Raw genomic sequence first — 22966 nt, 5'->3', positions numbered from 1 at the left:
GTTATTCCAGAAAGAAGCTGTCATTTTCAACACCACCAGGGGTCGTTGTTTCCTCTTTATCTGTGTTTTTATTTGTAGATAATGGTAAATGTTTAAAGTCATTAGTCTTGTAAATTTGAACAGGACAGGGATTATCTTGTGGAGACGTTTATCAGTGACTCTAACATGTCTTACCATCTCTTCCTCCCTCCGCCCATCGCCCTTTCCCCTTCCCTCAGCCTGATGTTTATCCAGGGAACTGCTGGGCGTTTAAAGGTTCTCATGGTTACCTGGTCATCCGGTTGTCCCTGAGGATCCTCCCCACAGCCTTCTGTCTGGAGCACATCCCCAAGGCCCTGTCCCCTACCGGCAACATCGCCAGTGCCCCGCGCAACTTCACTGTCTATGTAAGACACACACACACACACACACACGCGCGTACTGGCAATATCAGCAACTACACTGTCTACTTAAGACACACGAACACATGTACTGGCAAAATCAGCAACTACACTGTCTATGTAAGACACACACGTACTGACAATATCAGCAACTACATGGAGTGCCTTCTGTTGGTCATGGGCTATCTATGGTCTCAGTCTCCTGCCTGACGTCACTGACTGGTTTCTGTGTGTTTTCAGGGTCTGGATGATGAGTATCAGGAGGAGGGAAAGCTGTTGGGTCAATACACCTACCAGGAGGACGGAGACTCAATGCAGAACTTCCCTGTCATGGTAAACACAAGAAATGACATCAATTTATACACACTCATGTGCATACGCCAACAAACACACACAAAACACCTCTCACCATCTTGCATACTATATACCTCTCTCTGGCTCTTTTTTTACTTTGTCAAAAATCATCTTTTTTAAAATCTGATACTTTGAGATTCAATACTTATCACTCCTCACTATGTCCCTTCCATCCAGGAGAAGAACGAAAGGGCCTTCCAGATCATCGAGGTGCGTGTGCTGACCAACTGGGGTCACCCCGAGTACACCTGCCTCTACCGCTTCAGAGTCCACGGAGAACCACGCATCCAGTGAGGGAGGATGGCGGCCATTTGAACTGCCAGTCAGGATGATATGCATTTCTCTGATATCTGTATATAATACTGGACATATTTTTCTAAATGGAGGGGGCCGGGAAAACCGAGACTGATATAAACGAGTGACTTCAGAAGTATGGGGATGGGTGTTTGATTTATGCTAGAATGTGTCCAAGGGGGTTTTTGTTTTAGTACTGAAATGGTAAAAGAATGAAAGAATGGACTGTAATGAAATGTCAGGGAATGTGAAAGAGAAGAGAAGCGTGAAGGTAGGAGAAGCTCGGTCCCAGTCCCTCCTCCTTAAACCTGCTCTTGCACTGAATTAGCCCTCCAGGTCAGAACCCTTTGGTTTTTGGGGGAGCGTTTTCCTCTGCCGCTCTCACTCAACCACAGGAGCCTGTGACCTCGAGATGAAATGGACTACACACATCTTTTTATTTCCTTACACATCCTGTCTGATTTGGTTGGTGTTTTAATCAGGTTTTATTTTGGATTTTTCTTTGAAAACCCCTTGTGGATTCTGATGGAATTTCAGGGTCAAAGCCACAGAACTGGATCAAAGCCACAGAACTGGGCCTAAATGACGTTTTATATAGGCCTCACACACACTGGGCCTACGTGACACTGTATAGGCCTCTCTTCTCTTGATACAAAGCTACTTCTCTCTGCTGCTGTTGGTTGGTCAGTCTGCAGGGCCAGCTAACATGGTCAGTGGACACTCGCAAGACACAGACAGAACTACTACCGTTCTTTGGACTACAACACTCCTGTTCGCCATGACTTTATGCATCCACACAGCCGTCAAAACTAAGCTCTATCTCTCCTATAGAAAACGTTACACACATGGACAGACTTTTAATGAGTTGATACATGTGTATCTCAAGTTAAGATTTGGTCTTGAAGCTCTGTGGAGTCCAGACTGGAGTGTTAATGAGAGTGAGACTGACAGCCAATGGTTTGGCTTCTTCTAGTGCAGCGAGCCAATGGTTTGGCTGCTCCTTGCACAGTCATTATAACATCCTCTACTAGAGCTTCTACTCCGGAAAAGGGGATCCTTGGGATGTCCCAACTCTGACATCACCCCATTTGAAGTTGAGGTTAGGGTTAGGGTTAGGATAGAGGTTAGAGTTTAGGGTAGGGCCATCCCAAGGATCCCGGATAGCGCATAATCCCTTCTACTCCCTGCAGGAATGTAATCTGTATATTTCATTGTTAATAGTTGGTCCTTTTTTAAGAATGAGATTTTATCAGTGTTGCTTTATGAAAAAAGGGTACACCTTGTCAATATTTCTATTATTTGTATTACCCATTGTAAGTGTAATTATGTTTGACTTTTACCATTTGTAGTTGAGAATAATGACAAATGATGCCTGTAAATGAAATGTGTGTTGCACAAGTCCTCACAATTTGTGGAAAAAACTAGATGGGGTAGCTATAAATTAGTTTTGTGTGGACCAGAAAGTCTAAATGTACAAAAAATTATTTCATGATCCTATTTATTTTTAAGATAATTAGTTACTGCAAGATAGGACTGCAATGTATTTTTATCAAAAAGCTTTTCAGTGCATTTTGGAAACATCTTGGGACAGTACAGATTTGTTTTTCATTTGTTTTTTCGTTTATTTTGTCGCTGCTCTCATCCTGAGGTAGCTAAACCGCATTTAGAATATATTCCTAAAGAATTACATTTGGAGAGCTTTTGGTGCATGTGATATTTTACCTAATAAAGACTATTGGTTTTTTATTTAAATGCTGCTTTGGGGTCACATCTGGGGGGGATTGTGGTTTTGGAATGGCAGCAGGGAGAGGATGAGCGCAAATGTACCATTAGATTACAGGTGTCAAACTCATCCCATGGAGGGCTGACTGTCTGCAGGTTTTCGCTCCTCCCTTGTACTTGATTGATGAGTTAAGCTTACTAATTACTAAATAACTGCCCTCCCCTGGTTGTCTAGGGCTTAATTGAAAGGAATAAACTAAAACCTGCAGACAATAGGCCCTCCATGGAATGAGTTTGACACCCCTGCATTAGATGGGGAATGCTCTTAGAATAAGAGCTCACTATAGGGCAGGGGTACTTAACTCACCCTATGAGGTCCAGAGCCTGCTGGTTTTCTGTTCTACCTTATCATTAATTGCACACACCCAGTGACCCAGGTCTAAATCAGTCCCTGATGGGATAAAAACGCAGAGGAAGTGGCTTTGAAGTCCAGAGTTAAGTTTGAGGGCTTTTCTTCAAATCACAATTGTTGGGTGTATTATAAGCTTATAATACACCACATTAATCGTAAATCAAACTGTCTTTGATATAACCAAGTTATTATAAGCTTCATTGGTCAAAATACAGAGTAGTAGATCATATGTAGGAATGAAGGAGTTTTATTAATGCCACGGGCATGTCCCAATTCAATCTGTTTAGCGTTGGACTCTACTGCAAGTAGGGTAGGGCCATCCCAAGGATCCTACTGCAAGTAGAGTCCCGATTCCGTTTTGGAATCGGGCTGCCTCCCGGGCATGAGCCAGGTGCCCGGCTATGGTCGACGGCAAAATCGGCTCATAACAAAAGTAATGTAACTAAGCACGTGGACTGATGAGTAGGATTTTGTTTTCACAAGCTTTCACAACATTGATTGCTTTTGATTTAAAAAATGCTTTATCTGCCTTCTCAATGAAAACTAGTTCAATTCAAACATGTATTTCATGAAAAATACAATTTTATGGACGATGCACCGTGCTGCCTTGTTGACAACATGACTGAGCGGCTCAGATTACTGTTTTATTTGAGATGGCGCGCCTCCCTCCCCGCTTTCGCCCGATTATGATTCAACCTGAGCCAGCGTAATAAAACTCCCTCTTTGGTTCGGTCTTTATGAGTTAGCTGGAGCTGCTGCCCTCCAGTGGCTGACGTGGGATATTTGTTTTTAGGAAAAGCCCCTGCGTGTTTGCCATTGGTTTCTTTTAAAGACTTGTTGTGCCGTTATACGTATTTTCTAATGGTGTTTAAAATTACTTTTTTTGGGGCTAAGAGAAATGTGTTAATCAAAAATATTATTCGTATTTATTTTTAAGTACGAAGATACGTTTTTCCATGACAACCAGCGACGCGTTCTTAGCAACTGCTTCAGAATGGCAAAAATTATTGGTGCTAAGAAATCATTGTGGCAACAAGTCTGTGAAGGTAAGGTATGCTTCGCTTGTAAATACCGGTATGCATGTTGTCGACTAAAATATAAATAAAAATGGCGTTTTCATTGTTGTGTGCAACCAGAATATGAGTCGGAGCAGCCCAGTCCACCCAGCGCTGCTTGGACAGACAGTGGTTCAGTGAGCACTCATGTCTCCCAGTACAGCGCCAGCAAGCACTCTCCTGTCTTCTATGGTCTCATGGCAGCTAAGGTAAGGCAGCCAACAATAATTGCACTTCAGTAAATAAATTCAAATTCAACAATTCATTTGTAAAAATAAAACGATATGTTTGTCTACATGGTGCTGTATGGCTTTCTAGGTTGCTGTGGATGATGATCCTGTGAAGCATGTTGACCCTCTTCTGAGCCACCCTGCCCTTGCTGGATACTCTGTCTTGGACAAACCTCCATCCTCCTGTCACAGACAGCCTCTGACCACACACCCTGCATCCACTCCCCAGCTTCATCAACGTGAGTTTCAAACCACTTAAAACTGTAGCTTCTTTGTATGTGCTAAACATAGTATTGCCTCTGCCAAGAGGTCTTGACGTTTATGGCACAGGAAGTAGACTAGTGTCCTGTAGCCTCAGTGTTTCTGGTGCAAGACCCGATACTGCTTTCCCCCCTCAATCGCTATACATAATCTATGCTTTTATCAGGAACAATACTTTCCTGTTTAATTAGCTCTCTAAGCACAGTAGAGGATAATAATGTTTCAAGTCTGTCTTGATTTTACTCCCCAATAATAGTACCAAAACAATGTTTTAGGCTACAGTTGGAGTGAAATTTCCCTTTGCATGGCAGAAAGGCCACTCTTACCCCACTTGTGTTGATCCATTCCCATGTCTGCCCCAGGCCCAATCACCCAGTTCCTGGAGGGGTCCGTGTTCCCAGTGCTACTGCCTGGACTGGAGGCCATGCTGAGAGAGGCCCAGAGACAACACTGCCTGGAGGTACTGGCACTAGGCCTATATCACACGATAACACTAACATGGTATAATGGCAATTTACTAGATATCAATGTGGCCCTGCAGAACACTACAGACCACCAAACTAGAATACATTACAGTATTTTAATAGTTTGCTTCTCCTGACTGTACTACATAAACGACTTTGAATTATAGAGTGACAGGATGTATGATCACCTCTTCTGAAATATTGTCTCTAACATGAATCCCGACACCCAAAACTAGTACTAGGACTTATTTAATACGACTTCAAGCACTGATTATACTATGATAATGATGATTATACTGTAGCCTACTTCTGTAGAGCTCTGCAGATTATTACAGTACAGTAACACTGTCATCCTTTTACCTGTTTAAGAGGAAAAGAACAGCATTCAACGCTTGTGACTTCCTAACTGAGTGGCTGTACAAGTAAGACTGCCTGCATGCCCCCTTTGCTCTCTTCCATTCTCAGTTGATTTAGTAAAAATCTTTGACAATGTCTCTGAACTTTCTGCCACCTCTTTATCTTCTGAGTGCTAAGCCATTGCTTTTACCATAAAAAAAAAAAGTCCGTCTCTAAAAATGGATTGGTGTTACGCAACTATGACTGTAGTTTGTCTTTGTGTGAAACTAAGCTTAATATTCTGTCTGCTACGGTCTGTTCCAAAGCCTTTTCTTCTCTCTCACTGCAGTCGGAACCCCCGCCGGCAGGGACAGGCCCCTGTGGACTTCCATGAGATCCCATTTGTCAAGGACTGGCTCAGGATACAGTGAGATGCAGGAGACTTAATAAAGTGTATACGCAAACATAACACAGAGCAAGAAAGTAATCTCAGAAATCACATGGAATATGTATGCATGTACACACACACACACACACACACACACAGTGACACAAACTTGCACCTTAGGCTGATGCTGCCCTTATGAACAGAGGTGACTCACACGCTGCCCTCTCCTCTCTCCATCCCCTCCTCTCTTCTCCCTCCCTCTCCCAGTCCCAGGCCTCCCATCCCTCTCTCCCTACTGCTGTCAGACCAGCATGCTGCTGTTCTCATCCAGTCCTTCTGGCGGGGCTATACTGTGAGTGTCGTTGACAGTAAATTAAAGGTCACTGTTATTTTAGATGATAAATATTCTTGTACCATTTTAAAGGGTGTCATTGCACGGTGTGTAAAGGGTTAAATGCTCCACTGTCCCCTATTTTGCTGTGTGTTTGTTAGTGTGTAAGCGTGCATGCTTATGTGTTTTTTTATTTATTTTTATTAATTTATTTAACCTTTATTTAACCAGGTAGTGTTACGGGTGGGTGTTGCCATCGTGACCAGTGAACTGAGATAAGGCGGAGCTTTACCTAGCATGGACTTGTAGCTGACCTGGAGCCAGTTGGTCTGGCGACAAATATGTAGCGAGGGCCAGCCGACTAGAGCATACAGGTCGCAGTGATGGGTGGTATAAGGTGCTTTTGTAACAAAACGGATGGCACTGTGATAAACTGCATCCAGTTTGCTGAGTAGAGTATTGGAAGCTATTTTGTAGATGACATCGCCGAAGTCGAGGATCGGTAGGATAGTCAGTTTTACTAGGGTAAGTTTGGCGGCGTGAGTGAAGTAGGCTTTGTTGCGGAATAGAAAGCCGACTCTAGATTTGATTTTAGATTGGAGATGTTTGATATGAGTCTGGAAGGAGAGTTTACAGTCTAGCCAGACACCTAGGTACTTATAGATGTCCACATATTCTAGGTCGGAATCATCCAGGGTGGTGATGCTAGTAGGGCGTGCGGGTGCAGGCAGCGAACGGTTGAAAAGCATACATTTGGTTTTACTAGCGTTTAAGAGCAGTTGGAGGCCACGGAAGGAGTGTTGTATGTTATTTTACGTGCATGCATGTGTGTGTATTATTGTGTTCAGGCGTGTGCATTTTCAGGAGCTGGCCAGTGACCCCATATGAAACAAATATATTGTGTAATCCCATTATTTTCTGGCTACAGCGTGATTATGTCATCAGTGATGCACTGCCTAATTCCTTCCTGTGTGGGTGTTCTTGAGTGCTCTGTTCTGGATAAATATAGACACTAATTGCTGTAAGTCGCTCTGGTTAAGAGCGTCTCATAAATGACAAAAAAATGTAAAGTCACACACACCCATAGACGCACTTCTAATCAGACAAGTCTCTGTCTCGTCTATCTACTAGACACTTGTTGTCTGTTTATGATGTAACCACAAATGAGCCCTTTTTTACACACAAACACCAAAACAAAACTCATCCCTGCGACTCTGTGACAGCGTAGAAAAATCCAGCCAAAAATCTCCTCATTGTCAGTGTAAATGATTAAGGATCGACGATGCCAGCTGTGGTTTAGATCTGTCATGTCCAAACAGGCTCTGCTCGAGTGGGCTTGAAGAAGCACTGGGGTGGGCAGAGTAGAGCATGCAGAATGTGTCCACGTGTCCCTGTGTCCTGTTCTGCCAGTGTGGCCAGAGGTAGGCAGTATTGGATCTCTTGTGTTATCTCGCACTGTAATTGGTTGTAATTCCTCTCCTCAACAGGAGGTGGCGGTAGTGAGCCTGTCCTCATTGACTCCCTGTGTTTATCCTGCTCTAACTGAGGTGAGGTTCAATAGGGCTAGGGATAGAACAGCAGACTCTCCCCACTAGAAGTTTAGGGAGGGAGTGGAGAGAGACGGCTTGGAAAGTTTTTTCAGGGATGATTAGAGAGGAAGTGAAGGAGAGGAACACTGTTAGTGCTGTTTTATGGGCTTGGGCCAGCCCAGAACTGGGTCCGAGGGGCTGGCTGTTTGATGTACAGCCATGTTTGTGTCTGTGGATAATGGGGATCTGGGACTAGATCTTAACTAGGGCGTGCGTAGTGGTTAACCCTCCCAACTCACATACAGGGCCTTTGGAAAGTATTTAAACCCCTTGACTTTTTCCACATTTAGTTACGTAAACAGCCTTTTTCTAAAATCTACACACAAAGCGAAAACAGGTTTTTAGTAAACATAAATACCTTATTTATATAGGTATTCAGACTCTTTGCTATGAGACTCGAAATATTCCATTGATCATCCTTGAGATGTTTCTACAACTTGATTGGAGTCCACTTGTAGTAAATTAAATTGATTGTACATAATTTGGAAAGACACACACCTGTCTATATAAGGTCCCACAGTTGACAGTGCATGTCAGAGCAAAAACCAAGCCATGAGGTTGAAGGAATTGTCCGTAGAGCTTCGAGACAGGATTGTGTCAAGGCAGCATTGAAGGTCCCCAAGAACACAGTGGCCTCCATCATTCTTAAATGGAAGAAGTTTGAAACCCCCAAGACTCTTCCTAGAGCTGGTCACCCGGCCAAACTGAGCAATCGGGGGAGAAGGGCCTTGGTCAAGGAGGTGACCAATAACTTGATGGTCAATGACAGAGCTCTAGAGTTCCTCTGTGGAGATGGGAGAACCTTCCAGAAAGACAACCATTTCTGCAGGACTCCACCAATCAGGCCTTTATGCTAGAGTGGCCAGATGGAAGCCACTCCTCAGTAAAAGGCACATGACAGCCAGCTTGGAGTTTGTCAAAAGGCACCTAAAGACTCTCAGACCATGAGAAACAAGATTCTCTGGTCTGATGAAACCAAGATTGAACTCTTTGGCCTTAATGCCAAGCAGCATCACATATATATTGGATATATACAGGTATATACAGTGCCATCATGCTTCAGAGGAGTGTGTGTGTGTGTGTGCGTGCGTGCGTGCGTGGGTGGGTGGGTGGCTCAGCGGGGTGGAAACAGTGTATGTGAAGCTTTTCAGCAGACGTCAATACTATTTTCCTCTTGTTCTCACCTCTAGCCCTTTATCCATCATACTCATTCTAATCCTTCCTCTCTCATTCAGTCTCCCTTACACCATACTCTCCTGTCCCCCCCTTCCTCTAACTATCTCTCTCTTCCTCTCTCATTCAATCCCCCTTACATCATACTCTCCTGTTCCCCCTTCCTCTGACTATCTCTCTCTTCATCTCTCATTCAATCCCCCTTACACCATACTTTCCTGTTCCTCCCCCCTTCCTCTGACTATCTCTCTCTTCTTTTTTCATTCAATCCACCTTACACCATACTCTCCTGTTCCTCCCCCCCTTCCTCCGACTATCTCTCTCTTCCTCTCTCATTCAATCCCCCTTACACCATTCTCTCCTGTTCCTCCCTCCTTTCCTCTGACTATCTCTCTCATTCAATCCCCCTTACACCATACTCTCCTGTTCCCCCCTTCCTCTGACTTTCTCTCTCATTCAGTCCCCCTTACACCATACTCTCCTGTTCCTCCCTCCCTTCCTCCGACTATCTCTCTCTTCCTCTCTCATTCAATCCCCCTTACACCATTCTCTCCTGTTCCTCCCTCCTTTCCTCTGACTATCTCTCTCATTCAATCCCCCTTACACCATACTCTCCTGTTCCCCCCTTCCTCTGACTTTCTCTCTCATTCAATCCCCCTTACACCATACTCTCCTGTTCATCCGCTTCCTCTGACTATCTCTCTCTTCCTCTCTCATTCAATCCCCCTTACACCATTCTCTCCTGTTCCTCCCTCCTTTCCTCTGACTATCTCTCTCATTCAATCCCCCTTACACCATACTCTCCTGTTCCCCCCTTCCTCTGACTTTCTCTCTCATTCAGTCCCCCTTACACCATACTCTCCTGTTCCTCCCTCCCTTCCTCTGACTATCTCTCTCATTCAATCCCCCTTACACCATACTCTCCTGTTCCTCCCCTTCCTCCGACTATCTCTCTCTTCCTCTCTCATTCAGTCCCCCTTACACCATACTCTCCTGTTCCTCCCCTTCCTCCGACTATCTCTCTCTTCCTCTCTCATTCAATCCACCTTACACCATACTCTCCTGTTCCTCACTCCCTTCCTCTGACTATCTCTCTCTTCCTCTCTCATTCAATCCACCTTACACCATACTCTCCTGTTCCTCACTCCCTTCCTCTGACTATCTCTCTCTTCCTCTCTCATTCAATCCACCTTACACCATACTCTCCTGTTCCTCACTCCCTTCCTCTGACTATCTCTCTCTTCCTCTCTCATTCAATCCCCCTTACACCATACTCTCCTGTTGCTCCCCATCCTTCCTCCGTCTATATCTCTCTTTCTCTGCCTCACCCCTTTCTCTTACTATCTCTCTCTTTCTCTCTCACTCACTTGCCTGAGTTATGTAACCTGCTTGACGCAGCGTTGACTGCAGAGGAGGGGTGTGCGGGTGCGTGTGTACGTGCATTTGTGTGTACCCCTCCCTCCCTCACCTCTTTCATTGACAATATGTGTAGTTGTTACCAAGGATGAATGGTCGGCATCAGAAACACACATTGATGCCACATAGCAGCCAGTATATCACACAGCAGCCAGTATATCACACAGCAGCCAGTATGTCACACAGCAGCTAGTATGTCACACAGCAGCCAGTATGTCACACAGCAGCCAGTATATCACACAGCAGCCAGTATGTCACACAGCAGCCAGTATATCACACACCACCCAGTCAGACAATGTTCTTGTCTCTCTGAGCAGCACAGGGAGATGCTAGGCTGAACACTAGAAAGAGAGATGCTACGACACAACATGTTATGTAATATACTTAGCTAACACACCGTAGCCATAGCCTAGCTAGCCATAATCCTCCATCCTTTAACTCCTGCTAGGCACAGTGCAGTACAGTACTGGAGGTACACTTCAAAGTGTAAACTCCTCTTTTCACAGTCCCCAAATCCAGAACAAATTCAAGACAGTGTACAGTATTATATCGAGCCATTATTGCATGGAAATCCGTTCCATCTCATATTGCTCAGATAAACAGCAAACCTGGTTTCAAAAAACAGATAAAGCAACACCTCACGGCACAAGGCTCTCCCCTATTTGACCTAGATAGTTTGTGTGTATGTTATTGACATGTAGGCTACGTGTGACTTTAAAACATGTTTGATGTAGTTCTGTCCTTGAGCTGTATTATGTCATGTTTCCTGTTTAGTGTGGACCCCAGGAAGAATAGTTGCTGCTTTCGCAACAGCTAATGGGGATGTTCATTAGGCACCAAACAGAAGAAAAGGGACTGAAACAGCGAAGGACTACCTGCACTCACCCAATAAGAAAAGCTTCCCTTTCAAAACGTTTTGCTATGGTTTGCCCTAATGAATATGACCCTGCTCTAACCATCCGGAAGCCTTAGCCAGCAGATGCACTACATAAGCCCACCACAATGATCAGTGGAGGCTGCTGAGGGGAGGACGGCTCATGATAATGTCTGGAATGGAGTCATTGGAATGGTATCAACCCTTTGGAAGCCATGTCCTCCCTTCAGCAGCCTCCACTGACAGAGATATACTACATAAGCCCACCACAGAGATATACTACATAAACCCACCACAGAGATATATTGCATAAACCCACCACAGAGATATACTACATAAGCCCACCACAGAGATATACTACATAAACCCACCACAGAGATATACTACATAAACCCACCACAGAGATATACTACATAAACCCACCACAGAGATATACTACATAAACCCACCACAGAGATATACTACATAAACCCACCACAGAGATATACTACATAAACCCACCACAGAGATATATTACATAAACCCACCACAGAGATATACTACATAAACCCACCACAGAGATATATTACATAATCCCACCACAGAGATATACTACATAAACCCATCACAGAGATATACTACATAAACCCACCACAGAGATATATTACATAAACCCACCACAGAGATATACTACATAAACCCACCACAGACCACTCAAGGCTTTTCAATGGTGAGTTAAACAGTATTGTGGTCAAAGGAGACCAGTAATAAATATCTTTCCAATTAAACAGTCAATGGGGCTCAGTAGTGTGGCCATGCAGAGAAAGAGAGGGCTTTTATGGTCATAGATAGATGCCTCTAGGGTTCTGCTCCGTAGAGCCTACCCCCACTCTCAGAGATTTACAGGCATGGACTCAGTACCTAGCCCAGTCCAGCCCAGGACATCTCATAGCCCAGCACAGCAGAGCTTAGTCCTAGCCTACCCCATTCCAGTCCATAGTCAGTCTAGCTTATAGCCTAGCCTACCCCAGTCCATAGTCAGTCTAGCCTATAGCCTAGCATAGTAGTTTAGCTTGTTCTAGCCTATAGCCTAGCCAAACCCAGTCCATAGTCAGTCTAGCCTATAGCCTAGCCTAGTAGTTTAGCTTTTTCTAGCCTATAGCCTAGCCTACCCCAGTCCATAGTCAGTCTAGCCTATAGTCTAGCCTAGTAGTTTAGCTTTTTCTAGCCTATAGCCTAACCTACCCCAGTCCATAGTCAGTCTAGCCTATAGCTTAGCCTACCCCAGTCCAGTCCATAGTCAGTCTAGCCTATAGCCTAGCCTAGTTGCTTAGCTTTGTCTAGCCTATAGCCTAGCCTACCCCAACCCAGTCCATAGTCATCTACCTCTCTCTGTACTTAGATTGTGAGTAGCTAGGTACTGCTGTGCCCTATACTTACTTTGTCAGGGCTCTACATTGCGACCATTTTACTGGCATATGCGCCTAAATATTTTGCTGTGCGACCTGGAATTGTAATTTAGGAGCACCAGTGTGCCTAGAAAAACATCACCCAGATAATTGTTGTAGTGATCTGTACGGCAGCACCTGAGTGCCATGGAGAACACACTGAGCGCAGAATCATGACAAAGAAAACGTCTTGTTACCTCAAATATTTTGTTGTGTGCTCCTAACATTTTTTACTCACACATGCTCCTTGTAAAAAGGGGCAGCATAGAGCCCTGTGTATGACTGTGGGGTGTAGGCTTGGGTGACCCCTAGTATTATCCCTGCATGCCCTGGCATGGCCTGGTAGTGGTGCCACCACTATCAGTGATGAATTCACAGAACTGTGGGGACATAGAAATAAAATCTGTAGAACAGACATCCCCATTCAAGTCAAGACTCCACACCTGTTCTAGCAAATAAATGTCTATGTGAGGCAAAGCTGTTGAAGAGAGATTTTGCCCATAGAGAACTAGGTCTGTGATTCCAGATGAGTGATTGGAGGGATGTTAGTTGACTTGCATTAGACCAGTGAGCTAGTGAAAAGCTAATGGTAGACAAGCCATTATGAGGGGTGGACAATAAGAACACAAGGGCTGAGTTTGCCTAATAACCACAATGAACACTTCTCTAATCTGTGTCTAGCCATCCCTCCCTATAGGCTTATAGTACACACTACATAGGGAATAGGGTGCTGTTTGAGACACAGCCAGTGATGCAGTGAGGAACCACAAGGCACTTAGATGAACCCTGTGTAGATGAACCCTCACAGGAAGTGCAGTTCCCTGAGGCAGAGCGTGGTTCTTCCTCCTCGCCATCCACCCCTACATTCCTCCATGGCCCGGCTCTGCTGTAGATGAATCAAATCAAATCACATTTTATTTGTCACATGCACCGAATACAACAAGTGTAGACTTTACCGTGAAATGCTTACTTACAAGCCCTTAACCAACAATGCAGTTCAAGAAATATGGCTCAGAAAATATTTGCTAAAGGTGGTACCTGTACCGAGTCAATGTGGGGGGTACAGGTTAGTCGAGGTAATATGTACATGTATGTAGGGGTAAAGTGACAATGCATAGCTAACTGACTATGCATAGTAGCAATGTAAAAACATATGTAACTAGTCTGGGTGGCCATTTGATGAATTGTTCAGCAGTCTTATGGCTTGGGGGTAGAAGCTGATCCGGAGCCTTTTGGACTTAGACTTGGCGCTCTGGTACCACTTGCCATGCAGTAGCAGAGGAAACAGTCTATGACTTGGGTGACTGGAGTCTTTGACAATTTTTTGGGCTTTCCTCTGACACTGCCTATTATATAGGTCCTGGCTGGCAGGAAGCTTGGCCCCAGTGATGTATTGGGCCGTACACACTACCCTCTGTAGCGCCTTACGGTCGGATGCCGAGCAGTTGTCATACCAGGCAGTGATGCAACCGGTCAGGACACTCTCGATGGTGCAGCTGTAAGGGACACATGCTAAATCTTTTCAGTCTCCTGAGGGGGAAAAGGTGTTGTCGTGCCCTCTTCACGACTGTCATGTTGTGTTTGGACCATGATAGTTTGTTGGTGATGTGGACACCAAGGAACTTGAAACTCTCAACCCGTTGATGTTAATGGGGGCCTGTTCGGCCCGCCTTTTCCTGTAGTCCGGGATCAGATCCTTTGTCTTGCTCATGTTGAGGGAGAGGTTGTTGTCCTTGCACCACACTGCCAGTTATCTGACCTCCTCCTCATAGGCTGTCTCATCGTTGTCGGTGATCAGGCACTGTGATCAGGCACTGTCGTCGTCAGCAAAAATAATGATGGTGTTGGAGTCGTGCTTGGCCACATATTCGTGGGTCAACAGGGAGTACAGGAGGGGACTAAGCACGCAACCCTGAGGGGCCCCAGTGTTGAGGATCAGCGTGGCAGATGTGATGTTACCTACCCTTAACACGGGGGCAGCCCGTCAGGAAGTCCAAGATCCAGTTGCAGAGGGAGGTGTTTAGTTCTAGGGTCCTTAGCTTAGTGATGAACTTTGTGGGCATTATGACCAGCCTTTCAAAGCACTTCATGACTACTAATGTGTGTGCTACGGGGCGGTAGTCATTTAGGCAGGTTACCTTGGCATTCTTGGGCACAGGAACTATGGTGGTCTGCTTGAAACATGTTGGTAGTACAGTCAGGGAGAGGTTGAACATGTCAGTGAGGACACTTGCCAGTTGGTCTGGGCATGCTGTGAGTACACGCCCTGGAAATCCGTCTGCCCTGTGGCCTTGCGAATGTTGACCTGTTTAAAGGTCGGCTACGGCAAGCATGATCACACAGTCGTCCAGAACAGCTGGTGTTCTCATGCATGCTTCAGTGTTCAGGATGAAGTAAAGTCTCTGATCTCAGACTCTAATCCCCTTTCCTCTCCGCTTTATTTTTTCTCCTCTCTTCTCCTCCCTTTTCTCCCACAGACTTGGTCAAGAGCTCTGCCTCAGCTAGACCACCTGACAGAGAGAATGACACTTGGAAGGCGTGTGTGTGTGTGTGTGTGTGTGTGCATCTGCGTATCTTTGTGTCAGGTATTTATGTGGGTGTTTGTGGTTTTGCATGTGTTTTATGCTGTGTGTGTGTGTGCGTGTGTGTGTGTGTGCGTGTGAACAGGTTTTCTTGGGAAGACTTTGACTTGTAGCGAGGATGCCAGTGGGGATTAAGTTGGATGGGGTCTCACTGTGCGTTTGGTGCTTATGCTGTGTGTGTGTGCGCGCTGTCTCGCTCATTTATATAATCACGTTTGAAATGCCCATCCTTCACACATACCCAGGGGAGGGACAACTCACTCACGTGTTCAACTAAAATACACACAGACACACACATTCATCCTGACATGCACACCAAAGTACACAATACACACATACTCAAAAGATTATTAGGAAAGGCGCACTAATGGTTTGACACACAAAAACACTCATCCGTATGTAATGAAACAGACACGTGTACAGACAGACATGATGCAGTGCTAAACTGAATCCATAATGCACTTCAGCCATAACAAACCTCATCCTGGTTAACTAGCTATCTGCATTGATTTACACAGACACTCCCATCACCCATTCCCTTTCTTCCTCAAGTGCCATACCGACACACACACATGCATGCGCACGCATGCACACAAACAAGACAGACTGCCCCCCTCCTGACCCTCACCCCTCATTTCCATCTCTATGGTATCTCCCGTCAGCAGAGGGGGTTGTGCTGCGTTCTGACACCCACTGAATAAACCATGGATCCCCTACCCCCCTCCACCCCAATGCCATGGTACGGCCTTACGTAACAGGCCCACTTTCACAGCCACACACTCACATTTAGACTGCAGCTAGCTACGACTAACCACTAACTAAGGCTATACTGGGGAGAGAGATGGAGGAGGGGAGAGACCGGGGGGAGGGGAGGCTGAGGAACAGGAGAGAGATGGAGGAGGGGAGAGGCTGAGGAACAGGAGAGAGATGGAGGAGGGGAGAGACCGGGGGGAGGGGAGGCTGAGGAACAGGAGAGAGATGGAGGAGGGGAGAGACCGGGGGAGGGGAGGCTGAGGAACAGGAGAGAGATGGAGGAGGGGAGAGACCGGGGGAGGGGAGGCTGAAGAACAGGGGAGAGATGAAAGAATGGGAGCAAGGGGTGGGAGGGTGAGAGGAGGCAAAGGAGTAGAGAGAGGGGAGGGTAGAGAGCGTGAAAGGAGGGATCATGGGAGGAGGGGAGAGATATGTAAAAGGGACACACTGGGGAGAGGGAGGAGAGGGAGATAGAAATGGGAGAAAGGGGGAAGGGTGAAATGCGGGAGGGAGAGGCAAGAAGTGAGGTGGAGAAGAGAGAGGAAAGATGGGAGAGAGAGGAAGGAGAATGGTATAAAAGAAAAGGACAGATGGGTACAAGGAAAGGAGGTAAGAGAGTGGCAAACAGGAGTGTGTCTGGGATAGAAAGAAGATATGAAGAAAAAGAGTGATCAGACAGACAAACACACTGATGATCAGACAGACAGACAGACAGACAGACAGACAGACAGACAGACAGACAGACAGACAGACAGACAGACAGACAGACAGACAGACAGACAGACAGACAGACAGACAGAGTGATAGGATGAGATAGTAGAGCGAGAGATATTTAACTTTCCACTCTGGAACAACATCGGTAGGAGGGGTGAGAGGAGAATGGAGAGCAGGAGAAAACAGGTGAAGAGGGACTCTGAGACATAAAGATCTAGTCAGAGTGTAGGAAAGAGGGGGGCTGGGAGAGAGGAGGATTCAGGGACATGTTCTATTCAGCTACCCTGCAGCAGCTATTTGGAACCTCCATTGAAAGCGTTGAGGCCACACAGAAACACAGGGAAAGACCTCGGAAAGGCTCCCTCAGTATTCTGGATTTAGTCCCACCATCCACATTATCATCTGCATTATTATCCACATGATCATCAACATACAATAGCTGAAAGACCTGGCACTGCCTTCAGTTTACTGCCAAACACGTTGTTTTATCAACACGGGAATCCGCATGAATGTTAGTACTGCTAAACTACCCATCCTATTGCCTGCAGCGAACAGTACACACACACACTGCTGTATGGTATTCTGGAGGAAGGAATCTTTATTCAGGTGTGCCAGCCAGTGTGTTTCTCCTCCAGCTGCTCCAGATTAAAACACTGTAGGATTCTACCAGAGAGGATCTGGACCATCTAGAGGATACTGCCTGTTTTAGTTTGATTGACAATGTGGATTCAATCAAGGTCAAACACAAGAATAGTCATTACAACTGTTTCCGACCGTGTGTGTGTGTGTGTATAGGTGCGGGCCCGTGCAGATGTGCAGGAGCTGCGCCAGTGGCAGAGGGAGCTTAGAGAGGATAACCGTGACATCACCAAAACAGTCCAAGAATTCTGGGCTCACCAGGAGAGCCGGGGTGAGTGAACACACACACACACACACACACCTGAGGTAACTGACAAAATAATGGAAACAGTTGAGTAAATCAGGTAGGGATGGGCACGCTTATTCAGATATTCAAATGTCCGAATGTGCATTTTTGGTCTATTTTAACAATGAAAAGGCTTTGTCTAAATGTAATTATTTATGAGACAATGCTACACACAAGGATATGCCATGACATTTGACATTTTTAATTCAAAAAAAATATATTTTGAATGTAGTTTTATGACATAAAGTACATACCATAGTAGCCTACACGGGTTTCACGTGTGTGTTATTGTCGGACAATCAGTGGCACCGTCTACACTCAGTGGCTCCGTGTGTAGTAAGCAACGTGGGAGATCTCTAATCAATGCAAAATTGAATTAAAATGACAGAATTTAGTTAGTTAAATGAGAAGGAGTAGGCTACAACTACCAGAAACCATCAGGTAAGCTGTTGTTTAATCTGAATGGAGTTGCTGCTGAGGACAGAGCGAGAGCGAGGGAAGGAGAGGGAGAGAATGAGTGCAGGAGAAGGAGGGGGAAGAAATATGGGAAGTGAAGGAGACAGAAGAGAAAATGTCTGCAGGGTTCAGGATGTCTTTGTGACACAGAGGGAGGGGAGGGGGACTGCACACATCTTCAGAAAGAGATGGAGGCAGGAAAGAAGGAGAGAGAGAGTGAGGGAGATGAAAATGTCAGCGCGGGTGTGTGTGTGTGTTGGGGGGCGCGGGGTAACATCAAATGACACTGTCTTCTTTAAGGATTATCCTACTGCAATGTGTGTGTGTGTGTGTGTGTGTGTGTGTGTGTGTGTGTATATAAATATATATAGTGTAGAGCAGCTGGGAATGTAGGCCCTATTCCAGAGAGAAAACCCTGAGCCCTTAATGGCTGACTGGCTGGCATTCCTGGGAGAACGACACAGCTCTGTCCTTGACAACACACACACACTTTACAAATATGCACACACACAAACATAACCACATGCTCAATACATACAGAAGCACAGATTACAATGCACATACATGCACAGAATATCTCCGTCACATACATACAAACAGATATGCTTAAACATACATACACACAGGCAGATGTTTTAACAGCCCTGCACATAGCACGTCTACATTTTGTTTTAGACACACACACACTCCACTCACACACACACACACTGACACATCGGTCTTTTCCACATGACCACCACATTGAGGCACGCATTCCAAAACGACAAAGGCACACACACCACACACATCCAAATAGCTGTGGAGCAGCGAACATTCTTACACTTCCTGGTACACGACACTCCTGCTGCGTGAAGCGAGTGCTGACCTGACATTCCAGCAGGGGGCCTGGGGAGGCTGCGGGAGCACAGAAACACACCTGACCTTATGTTCTCAATGGAGATGGAGAGGGACCTCTCTATCTCTCAGCATCAGCACCTGTTGTCAATGGAGACCTCTCTCTACTCTCTACCTCTCAACAGCAGCACCTGGATACAGTATTCTCAATGGGGAGGTACTTCTCTCTATACCTGACTACTGTGTTGTCAATGCAGACCTCTCTACCTCTTCAACATAAGCACCTGACTACTGCGATCTCAATGGAGAGCCCTCTCTCAACATCAGCACCACAGCATTGTACAGTACTTGTGTGTGAGAGAGACAGAGAGATGCATATAGAAAGATGGGAGGAAGGGGTAGATGGTAGAGACAGAGAGAGACCTTGCTGGGCTGTTTTTGCTGAAGTTGCAGTTTGTTTGTTGTTTTTGGGTGAAATGAACCGAGAGCAGAGCAGCATACAGTGCAGAGTGACGGATGACACAAACCACAGGACCGAGAGAGAAGAGGGGGAGTGTGAGAGAGATGGAGCAGAGAGAGAGAAAGACCTGAAAGAGAGGCAGAGGAAAAGAGAGAACTTGAGATGGGAGAGAGAGAGGAAGAGCGAGACATGAAAGGAGAAAATAAATGGCAACTGTGTGATGCAGCTGCTGCTGCCAGGCTGATCTCATCTGACCCAGTACCATACCATACCCATTCACCATTACACACTTCACAGGCTGATCTCATCTGACCCAGTACCATACCATACCCATTCACCATTACACACTTCACAGGCTGATCTCATCTGACCCAGTACCATACCATACCCATTCACCATTACACACTTCACAGGCTGATCTCATCTGACCCGGTACCATACCATACCCATTCACCATTACACACTTCACAGGCTGATCTCATCTGACCCAGTACCATACCATACCCATTCACCATTACACACTTCACAGGCTGATCTCATCTGACCCAGTACCATACCATACCCATTCACCATTACACACTTCACAGGCTGATCTCATCTGACCCAGTACCATACCATACCCATTCACCATTACACACTTCACAGGCTGATCTCATCTGACCCATACCATACCCATTCACCATTACACACTTCACAGGCTGATCTCATCTGACCCAGTACCATACCATACCCATTCACCATTACACACTTCACAGGCTGATCTCATCTGACCCAGTACCATACCATACCCATTCACCATTACACACTTCACAGGCTGATCTCATCTGACCCAGTACCATACCATACCCATTCACCATTACACACTTCACAGACTGATCTCATCTGACCCAGTACCATACCATACCCATTCACCATTACACACTTCACAGGCTGATCTCATCTGACCCAGTACCATACCATACCCATTCACCATTACACACTTCACAGGCTGATCTCATCTGACCCAGTACCATACCATACCCATTCACCATTACACACTTCACAGGCTGATCTCATCTGACCCAGTACCATACCATACCCATTCACCATTACATACTTCACAGGCTGATCTCATCTGACCCAGTACCATACCATACCCATTCACCATTACACACTTCACAGGCTGATCTCATCTGATCTCATCTGACCCAGTACCATACCATACCCATTCACCATTACACACTTCACAGGCTGATCTCATCTGACCCAGTACCATACCATACCCATTCACCATTACACACTTCACAGGCTGATCTCATCTGACCCAGTACCATACCATACCCATTCACCATTACACACTTCACAGGCTGATCTCATCTGACACAGTACCATACCATACCCATTCACCATTACACACTTCACAGGCTGATCTCATCTGACCCAGTACCATACCATACCCATTCACCATTACACACTTCACAGGCTGATCTCATCTGACCCAGTACCATACCATACCCATTCACCATTACACACTTCACAGGCTGATCTCATCTGACCCAGTACCATACCATACCCATTCACCATTACACACTTCACAGACTGATCTCATCTGATCTCATCTGACCCAGTACCATACCATACCCATTCACCATTACACACTTCACAGGCTGAAACACAAGCACTGGAAATGGCCTAAAAACCTCACCGGCTGAAACATTTCATGACCTCGCCATTAAGGCGGGGACGGACATGGAATTTTGGATGAGGGTTATTGGTCAGCCAAATGGCCGTGGTCATGTTCTAATCATTAGAATAGCACATTTTCTCCTCTACTCCGCTCCTGACTGCATGGGCTGCTGCTGCAGTGAGGTCGACTCGTTTGCTACAACACCTTGCTTGTTTCAGCAAGGAGCAACACAGTTTCATCACGTTGTAAAGAGTCCATGTTACCACGGAAATGCCCGACCAGTCAGCTGTTCGTTCCACACAAACACTTACAAAAAATGGTTATGGTGGTTATGGAAATTACTTTAAAAACGTCACCGTCTGAAACATAAGCCCTAGAAATGACTTGGATTGAAACATTATCACTGGAAATTGACTTAAAGACATTCTGAAACATAAGCACTGGAAACAAGCAGGAAAAACCTTCATACTGAGGCGGTCTCAACAGGGTTCTCAGACATGGCCGCCACAGGTCAGGTCAGGCCTGGAGGTCAAGTGTCAGCTGACAGGTGCAGAGCTCAGCACCACATTTATCTATCTCCTCGTGTCCTTGACCTCGTGTACCATGTGAGGAATGTATTTGTATTTGATTTGATTTGATTTGATTTGATGTATCTCTGATGACGGTTCAGTGAACACGACAACATAACAAAGCTAGCTATCCCATAGCTCGATAACTCCACAACAGGGTTGGGGTCAATTCCATTTAAATTCAGGATGTAAACTGATATTCCAATTCGAAATAAAACATTTTTCCATACTTTTTGGGGTAAAATTTTCATTTGCTTCCTGTTTACTTGATTGAATTGAAATTTAACCCAAACGCCATCATTAACCAGTGTAAACATAGCAAACCATCATACACAACATTGTGTCTGTGACGTCTACAACACAAATGTATTTCTATCTCTCTCTTTGTTTGAGTATTGTAACTGGTCAAATATAAAGAACTCAATTCTATTCAAGAAAGCTTTGCATCTATGATGTCACGTCTATTGTCTATTACTGAGGCTAACAATAGAACAGGCCTGGCAGCTGTCACCATGAGCTAGTCTACAAACCTCTGAATCGTGTGTGTTTGTGGATAAACTGTATGTTTGGTTTATTTTGTTTTATTCTTCCCTAGTGAGCTCGGCCCTCAATGACCTCAGGGGGGACTCCACCACCCCTCAGACCCCTCAGCTCGGTGGTGGGTACTCCAACTCAGACGTGTCCATCCAGGTGGTCTCCCCCACCCCCCAGAGCACCGTGTTCCACACCCCCACCTCCCAGATGAGTCCTGAGAGCACCGAGTCGCTGACCCCCAGCCTGCAGGGAGTAGAGGACCTGACCAGGGAGGAGAGGACACTAACTGACTCACTGACCCTGCCCGAGGCTGCTGCCGTCACTGCTTTAGCCACCGCTATGGATACCTTTTCCCCATCCTTAGGTAGCCACTGAAAGGCCATAGAGGCTGAGGCAATGTGTGTCCCAAATGGCACCCTATTCCCTATACCAGAGCTGCCCAATCCTGGTCCTGGAGGGCTGAAATACAGTGGCTTGCAAAAGTATTCACCCCCTTGGCATTTTTCCTATTTTGTTGCCTTACAACCTGGAATTGAAATAGATTTTTTTGGGGGGGGGGGGGGGTTGTATCATTTGATTTACACAACATGCCTACCAATTTGAAGATGGAAAATATGTTTTTATTCTGAAACAAACAAGAAAAGACAAAAAAAGCGTGCATAACTATTCACCACCCCCAAAGTCAATACTTTGTTGACCCGCCTTTTGCAGCAATTACAGCAGCAAGTCTCTTGGGTTATGTCTCTATAAGCTTGGCACATCTAGCC

At 45.7% G+C, this 22966-nt stretch overlaps 2 protein-coding genes across 9 annotated transcripts in view; both read left to right on the top strand.

Annotated features, from left to right (window-relative positions):
• Positions 1 to 2780, top strand: part of LOC110486946 (SUN domain-containing protein 1) — a 53385-nt gene extending 50605 nt beyond the window's left edge. For all 8 annotated transcript variants that reach the window (XM_036941710.1, XM_036941711.1, XM_036941708.1 and 5 more), the window contains 3 exons: positions 219 to 386; positions 621 to 713; positions 912 to 2780. In XM_036941710.1, the coding sequence (XP_036797605.1) occupies positions 219 to 386; positions 621 to 713; positions 912 to 1028 (378 nt within the window). In that variant the 3' untranslated portion in view covers positions 1029 to 2780. The remainder of the gene's footprint in view (positions 1 to 218; positions 387 to 620; positions 714 to 911) is intronic.
• Positions 2781 to 4115: 1335 nt separating this feature from the next.
• On the top strand, positions 4116 to 22722 carry iqck (IQ motif containing K). The gene is made up of 9 exons (XM_036941702.1): positions 4116 to 4208; positions 4299 to 4426; positions 4536 to 4686; positions 5071 to 5168; positions 5542 to 5594; positions 5858 to 5935; positions 6164 to 6248; positions 17551 to 17665; positions 22261 to 22722. The coding sequence occupies exons 1-9, from the start codon at positions 4157 to 4159 to the stop codon at positions 22572 to 22574; spliced, it is 1074 nt and encodes a 357-aa protein (XP_036797597.1). The 5' UTR covers positions 4116 to 4156; the 3' UTR covers positions 22575 to 22722.
• Positions 22723 to 22966: the final 244 nt, after the last annotated feature.

Source organism: Oncorhynchus mykiss, chromosome 13, assembly GCF_013265735.2.
Source record: "Oncorhynchus mykiss isolate Arlee chromosome 13, USDA_OmykA_1.1, whole genome shotgun sequence".
In the NCBI taxonomy this organism is placed as follows: domain Eukaryota; kingdom Metazoa; phylum Chordata; class Actinopteri; order Salmoniformes; family Salmonidae; genus Oncorhynchus; species Oncorhynchus mykiss.
This window is presented reverse-complemented; position numbering and strand designations above follow the sequence as displayed.

Bases quoted from the DNA above. Each gene is read 5' to 3' on its own strand.
- iqck (XM_036941702.1), top strand. From the start codon at position 4,157: ATGGCAAAAATTATTGGTGCTAAGAAATCATTGTGGCAACAAGTCTGT. The intron at 5,169-5,541 runs GTACTGGCACTA...TACCTGTTTAAG, and splicing joins AGAGACAACACTGCCTGGAG to AGGAAAAGAACAGCATTCAA. The intron at 5,936-6,163 runs GTGAGATGCAGG...TCCCTCTCCCAG, and splicing joins AAGGACTGGCTCAGGATACA to TCCCAGGCCTCCCATCCCTC.